Raw genomic sequence first — 7683 nt, forward strand, 5'->3', positions numbered from 1 at the left:
ATGGTTGTCCCCTGGTAACTCAGATCTGGTGAGGCCAAACCTCAGGTTCAGCTCTGGGGCTCCTTGTGTAAGAAGGACATGCAGCTATTAGAACAAGTCCAAAGGAGGGCCATGAGCATGAGTGATGGGCTGGAGCACCTCTCCTATGAAGACGGGCTGAGGGAGTTGGGATTGTTCAGCCTGGAGAAGAGAAGTCTCCAGGGAGACCTTACAGTGGCCTTCCAGTACCTAAAGGGGACTACAGGAAAGCTGGGGAGGGACTCGTCATCAAAGAGTGTAGTGACAGGACTAGGGGTAATGGTTTAAACTGAAAGAGGGTAGATTCAGGTTAGGTGTTAGAAAGAAGTTCTTTACTCAGAGGGTGGTGAGGAAAAGGCTGCCCAGAGAAGTTGTGGATGCCCCATCTCTGGAAGTGTTCAAGGCCAGGTGGGACGGGGCTTTGAGCAAGCTGGTCTAGTGGAAGGTGTCTGTGCCCATGGCAGCTGAGTTGGAATTATGTGATCTGTAAGGTCCTCTTATACCCAAAATAGTTTGTGATTCTGTAAATATGAAACACGGCAACGTACCAGCTACTAGCAAGAAGAATTTACTCGATTGGAACCAAAACTAGGATAATATCCACCCCTCATTCCATAGCATGTCTGCCATGCTCTGGCCTGACTCTTTCCAGTTAATCACCACCACCTTTCCTGTCTTTTGATATGCACACAAAAATGTTATTATTAGTCTATTAGTGTCTATAACATTAACATTAAGAAGAACAACAATTATGTCTTCCTTTTGTGTCCTATGAAACTGCCTTTATCTCAACCCATGAACTTTTACATTTTTTTCCTCCCAATTCTCTCCTCCATCCCATTCATTAGATGAATAGTTTTGTAGTGCTGAGCTGCCTGCAGGGTCAAACCACAGCAAGTCTTCTTGGTGCCTAGCGTGGAGCACAAAGGTTGAGATGCCAGATCTGACCACAGCGTTTTAAAAGTAAGTTGTTATAAACATTAGATCAGTTTAATAGTCGCTGATCACAGTGTTGATCTTTTTGATCCGGGGTCTGTTGTGCTTGTTTTCAGAATTGTGTTGCATAGCACATTACTAACTGTCTGTCTTCCATGTCATGCTGTTTATCAGTTCTGGGGACTTGTCTAAGGTTACTGCCTTGCTGTATTGGATAACACTGACTTCTGATAGAATAATATTGCCGCCTCCATAACTTGGGAACCATCTCTTCAGCTCTTAGAAATTATTTAGAATTACACTCTTTTATACTCTATGCCTTTTATTTTCGAGAGTAAATCTATGCAGGGTGGGTGGTGATGGTGAGTGGAACAGAGAAGGACAGTGGGGGATGCTTTTCACCACTTCTTCCCTCTCCCTTTCCCCTGCACCTCCCCCTTCTCCTCCAGGACAGGCATATAGCCTGTCCAAAGCCACTCCAAACCCTGCAACAGGCTCTGCAGACACTCTGGCTCCTGAGGTGGGCCCAAAGTTAAACTGACACACGTGACAGGCCCTATAGCCACTCCCAAACCCGCTATAGGCCCTGCAGCCACTCCAACTCATCCAAAAGGCCCCACAGCCAGAACAACTCCTGTGGTGGGCCCTGCAGCCTCTCCAGCACCTGCAATGGGTTCCATGGCTGGGTCAGAGAACCAGCCTGTGCCAGTATCGGTTGCCTCTACATGCAAGAGAAAACAATGGGTGTGAAAGTCAGTTTTTCTTTTGAGATGAAAGAAACTCCTACCCAGACAAGAAAGGAGGAAGAAGAAGATGAGGCAGGTTTCTCCAAAGTTGGGCCATCTTGGAAGCAGGAAGACAAAGACAAAGAGATTATATAAACATCAGAAACCAAGCTATCCCTTTTCCAGGGTAAGCTATGAGAGATGGGAAAATATTTTAACCATCATGTCGGTGAGCACATTGTCAGCTGGCTGCTCCAGTGGTGGGAGAAAAGGGCCAATAGCCTGGAATTAGAGGGAAGGGAAGCCAAGCAGACAGAATCCCCCTCTAGGGAAGGGGTGATTGACAAAGCGATTGGAAAAGGGCACAAGGAACTTACTCCCATCATGCTTGAAGGAAAGGTCCCTCTTTAAAGAAGATCTTGTATGTCAACCAGGAAAGTGGACCACCATGCAGAGGGGTATCCGTTCCTGAGGAAATTAGGGGTGCTGAAGGCAATTTGTATAAACGTAGGTAACAAACAAAGATCCAGATCAAGTCTGGAGGTCTTGATGAGTCCAGATGAGTTGTACAGAGCACACCATCATCATATGCCAACCCATGGGCAGTAATGACCTGGAAAGACCAAGAGGAACCCATGGTGGATGAATTGGCTAGCCAACTACGGCATTACAAAGCAAGTCTCTCTTCTTCCCTATGGGCCTTTGTCTTGTCCAGAAAGAAACTTTCCCAAGAGGTCCAACAACTCCAAGAGAATACGGCTTCCTCCCCACCTGCACGAACCAATAGCTCAGCTATCAGATGTAAGCATCCCTCTGCTCAAGAAAGGTGACATAGTGGGTACATACCAGGTTCCATCCTGTGCTTTTGACTGTGTGACCATGGAGAGGCCATGAGAAAATGGGATGCAAAAATCGACCTCCACCTTTGAGGCACAGAAGAGGATACATGAAATGCAAGGAAAAAAAGATTGTCAAAACAGGGTTCTTCTGTGACACTTGCTACTCCAATTTCTAGTGGGCAATCCTCCAAACAGAGTAAAGAATACTATGAGCAGGACTAGAGGGGCCCAGCCTCCACCTTGGGGGAGGGAGAGGACAATCGAGTATATTGGACTTTGAGGATTATTGGCCTGGCACATCAAACCCAAGAGTTAACTATACAGGAGGCTGAAGTGAGTCTAACGGGGAAGGAGTGGCAAATGCAACCCATTGGGACTGGCCTGGAGGCTCTGTGTAACATTGGCATAGACTACTTCAGGAGATCCACAAGGGTATTGTTGGGCTTTTGGCATAGCTGCCTTGGAGGTGGAGGACACCAAGCAGTTGTCTACCTTGCCCACTCTTTCACAGGACCCTTCTGCTGTGGAGGTGCTGATGGCCAATGAGCAGCAGGAGCCAATCGCTACCACAACAGTGCGCCCGAGGCAATATTGCACTAACAGAGACTCCCTGATTCCCATCCATGAGCTGGTTCATCGACTGGAGAGCCACGGAGTGATCAGCAGCACTTGCTCACCCTATAATAGTCCCATATGGACAGTACAAAATTCTAATGGGGAGTGGAAGATAACGGTGCACTTCTGTGGCTTGAATGAAGTCCCACCACCACTGAGTGCTGCTGTGCCAGGCATGCTAGAACTTCATTCAGTACGAACTGGAGTCAAAGGCAGCCAAGTGCTGTGCCACAATTAATATTGCTATATATTGCTAATGCATTTTTCTCCATTCTTTTGACAGCAATACGAAGGCCACACTTTGCTTTCACATGGAGGGTCGTCCTATCCACCTGGAATTGACTGCCCCAGGGCTGGAAGCACAGCCCTACTTTTGCCTTGGGCTGATCCAGACCGCTCTAGAGTAGGGGGAAGCTCGTGAAAACCTTCAATACCTTGATAACATCACTACATGGGGTAGCACAGCGGAAGTATTTGAGAAGGGAAACAAATGTTGCAAATCCTTCTGAAAACATGTATTGCCCTAAAACAAAGTAAGGTCAAGGTAAGGTAAAGAGCCGCATGCAGGCTGTCCAGGTTCTGTGGGACCCCTGCTTCAGGAAAGATTGGGCATTGGTCAGTGTGTGATGAGCAATTGCACTGTGCATCACTTGCTTTATACATATAACAATAATAAAAATAAGGTTTATAATTATTTATTATTAGTATTGTTACTGTTATTACTGTCTCTTCATTTTCTGTCCTTTTAACTACCTTTGTTTCAACCGATTTTATTTTGGGTGTTGGGTGTGAGCTAACATCTGTGTGGTGCTGAGGTTCCTGACAAGTTCAAGCACAATGTGTTTAACAACCACAGTCCAACAGCACAAATCACACTTTAAACAATCAGTCCCTGACATCTACAGAGAGAAGTTGGTGATGACTTCAGGCTGCTTCAAACACCACACCCCAGCAGAGACCCTGCTGCCTTGGGGAGCTGTCAGCCCTGAGGCCTTGGGGACACCTCCAGGGAGACCAAGGGCACAGAGCAAGCGATGCCATGGTCGGGTGCTGTGCTGCTGAGCTGGGCCGGGCTCCTGGGCCCAAGGGGAGCTCCTGGTAAGCTGGCAGAACTGCAGAGAGACAGCTGTGCCCAGGAGCAGCTCCTCTGCACAGCGCAGCAGGGCTGGGGGCTCTGACTACAGCTGGCACACAGAGAGGAGAGAAGGAGAGAGGGCTTGGAGGCACTGAGGAGCGCAACAAGAGAGGGCAGCGTGTGGCAGGACACATCTGCAGGCTCTTGACACCGTGAGGCTCTGGCAGCAGGGCCATGCAGGTGGGGTTGCCAGAGGGGTCTTGTACAGCTGGCACATCCGATGGTTGATAGCATCTGTCAGGGTGGGTCTTATTATATCTGTAATGTGGCACAGAAAATGTTTTAGAGAATGGTATTTCTGAGGGGGCATTTTAACAGGAAGAGCGAGGCTTGGTTTATCTGAAATGGAAGACTTTCTTGGATTCTGTGATTTTGGATTCTTGGTGTGGAGGGGAGGCAGATTTCATGACAATGAATTGTCTGGATTTTACAGGAGACTTAGACTCCAAGAGTATTGCAGGTAGAGATAAATGTGGCAGCAATTAACCTGATAAAGTCTCTTCAGGCACCTCAGCCTAAAGACTGAAAAAACAATGTTTGTCTCCTCAGGACTTATTAGATCTTCAGGAGCTGCAACCCCTGTGGTGCCCTGTACTCAGGAAGCGCACAGCTTCTTGGATGGGGACTGTGAGCAAGGACATGGAAGATACGTGGGGATAGAGATTTTGCTTCCAACACGAATATAGGAAGGAAGTAGAGATGTGGGCAGGGCAGGTGGTGAGAGGGAGCTGCTGTCAGAAATGCTGTGCAAGGGAGGGCTCAGGCACCTTACTGCCATCCCCTGCAGGGCAGGCGCCTTCCCTGGGACACCCCCTGCTCTCCTCTCCCACCAGCACAGCCTCTGCCCTCAAGCCCCCGGTGTCCCCAGCAGGAGCTGCCTCCTCTGCAGCCAGAGCTGCAGCACAGGAGGGTCTGCTGAGTGTCCGTCTGTCTCTCCCTGGCCTTGCCTCCCCTGGCAGCAGCACGCTGGCATTCCTCCTGGCTTCTCCAGCTGGCCGTGCTGCTGCTGGTCTTGTTCCCAGGCTGGCTGCGGATGGGGGTTTCACATGCCCATGGGGTGAGCCCTCAGTGTGCTTGGGGGAAGGGGAGTACAGGGACAGGGTGAGGGGTGTGGAGATGGGCACTTTGAGCCTGGATGTCTCTGCTCTCAGCAGCCTCTTTGTTCTTTTCAGTTAAACATGTGTAGATCTTCCCTGCAGCTCTCACAGGGCATCTGAGACCGCACTTGATGGACAGACTGGCTGTCCTCCCTGAAGAACACTGTGCGCTAAAGTGACAGTCCCTTTTTCTGTGATGATGATGATCTGCAAGGATTCACTTTGAGTCCAGCAGAAGTAACCAGGGTTTGTGACTTGGAAACACTCCTCAGGAGTGGTGGGACAGCTGAAACAAAAAATCAAAAACAACAATTTGAAATAATAATAATAAAAAGTCTCCACAGCTCTGCTCTGCAGTTTGTTGAACTGGGAGTAATGCTTGGGCAAAATTCTTTGAGATTAGGAGGGAAGTGAAACTGACATTCCCCCATGTTCCTCTTCAACTCTTGCTGTAGAACAGGACTGATTCCTGCATTGCCCACAGTAGAGCCTCCTGTTCCAACAGACACCCACAGGCAGAATGAATCAGGATGCAAGAAAGGGATCTGCCAAATGTCTGCCAGAAAGTACACAATATAGGCAATGATTTTAAATGAAAAACTGAATGTGTTTCCCTCTGATACATTTCTTGTACTTTATTACTCTCATCCTCTTCTTTGTTCAGGACCACATCCCCAAAAAAGAAGATGCCCAACAGAAGCACCATCACTGAGTTCCTCCTGCTGGCATTCACAGACACGTGCGAGCTGCAGCTCCTGCACTTCGCGCTCTTCCTGGGCATCTACCTGGCTGCCCTCCTGGGCAACGGCCTCATCCTCAGCGCTGTAGCCTGCCACCACCGCCTCCATACCCCCATGTACTTCTTCCTCCTCAACCTCGCCCTCCTCGACCTGGGCTGCATCTCCACCACTCTGCCCAAAGCCATGGCCAATGCCCTCTGGGACACCAGGGCCATCTACTATCAAGGATGTGCTACACAGGTCTTTTTCTTTCTCTTCTTCATAGCAGCAGAATATTCTATTCTCACTATCATGGCCTACGACCGCTACGTTGCCATCTGCAAGCCCCTGCACTACGGGAGCCTCCTGGGCAGCAGAGCTTGTGCCCAGATGGCAGCAGCTGCCTGGGGCAGTGGCTTTCTCAATGCTGTCCTGCATACGACCAGTACATTTTCCCTGCCCCTCTGCCAAGGCAATGCTGTGGACCAGTTCTTCTGTGAAATCCCCCACATCCTCAAGCTCTCCTGCTCAGATGCCTACCTCAGGGAAGTTGGATTTATTGCATTTAGCTTTTGTTTAGTTGTTGGTTGCTTTGTTTTTATTGTGGTGTCCTATGTGCAGATCTTCAGGGCAGTGCTGAGGATGCCCTCTGAGCAGGGCCGGCACAAAGCCTTTTCCACGTGCCTCCCTCACCTGGCTGTGGTCTCCCTGTTTGTCAGCACTATCATGTTTGCCTACCTGAAGCCCCCCTCCATCTCCTCCCCATCCCTGGACCTTGCAGTATCTTTTCTGTACTCCATGTTACCTCCAGCACTGAACCCCCTCATTTACAGCATGAGGAACCAGGAGCTCAAGGATGCACTGAGGAAATACATATTTCTTAAGAAACTATAATGTGCCTTTACATTCTGAGTTTATCTCAGAAACAGGAAAGTAATTTGGTATTTTTTTTCTTGATAAATATGTTCTCCAAGTTTGTGGAGTCGATTTAATTCATGTCATTGTTAGCCTCCTACTTGTTCATTTATGTCTTTACTTTTCCTAATCATCTCATGTATATGTGAAGCCAGGTTTTCTGTGTACCTATAGACAATAAAGAAGCGAGCAGAAATTCATAGGTCTCAGCTGCAGTGTATTCCCATCACCTGTGAACTAGCAAAGAAGCTATTTTAAAAAAAAAAAAAAAAAGAAAGCTATTTGTGACCGTGATGCTTAACCACTTCCTGAAACAGGGCCTCAATAGACACAGCTGATTTTCAGGAGGACAAACGTTTTCATAACGGGAGCCCACCTCTCCCCTCTCCTTCCATTTTCCACCTTTTATTGCTGAGTGTGACATCATATGGTATGGAATATCTCTGTGGCTGGTTTAGGTTAGCTGCCCTGTTGATGTCCCTTCCCTGTCTCTTGCACACTCACAGCCTGCTGGCTCTTTGGGGAGGGGGGATTAGAGGGATTCCTGATGCTATGACAGTACTGCTCAGCAGTAGACAAAACACAACCGTGATACCAGTGCTGTTCTAGCTACTCAAGCAGAGCACAGCACTGGGTGGGCTTCTACTGGAAAAGTTAACTCCATCCCAGCCAGACCCAGTACAG

At 48.5% G+C, this 7683-nt stretch overlaps 1 protein-coding gene across 1 annotated transcript; it reads left to right on the forward strand.

The window, feature by feature from the left end:
• Positions 1-6051: 6051 nt before the first annotated feature.
• Positions 6052-6978, forward strand: LOC137847219 (olfactory receptor 14C36-like). Its single transcript, XM_068665493.1, has one exon. The coding sequence runs from the start codon at positions 6052-6054 to the stop codon at positions 6976-6978; it is 927 nt and encodes a 308-aa protein (XP_068521594.1).
• The last annotated feature ends 705 nt before the right edge of the window (positions 6979-7683 follow it).

Source organism: Anas acuta, chromosome W, assembly GCF_963932015.1.
Source record: "Anas acuta chromosome W, bAnaAcu1.1, whole genome shotgun sequence".
NCBI classification, from domain to species: domain Eukaryota; kingdom Metazoa; phylum Chordata; class Aves; order Anseriformes; family Anatidae; genus Anas; species Anas acuta.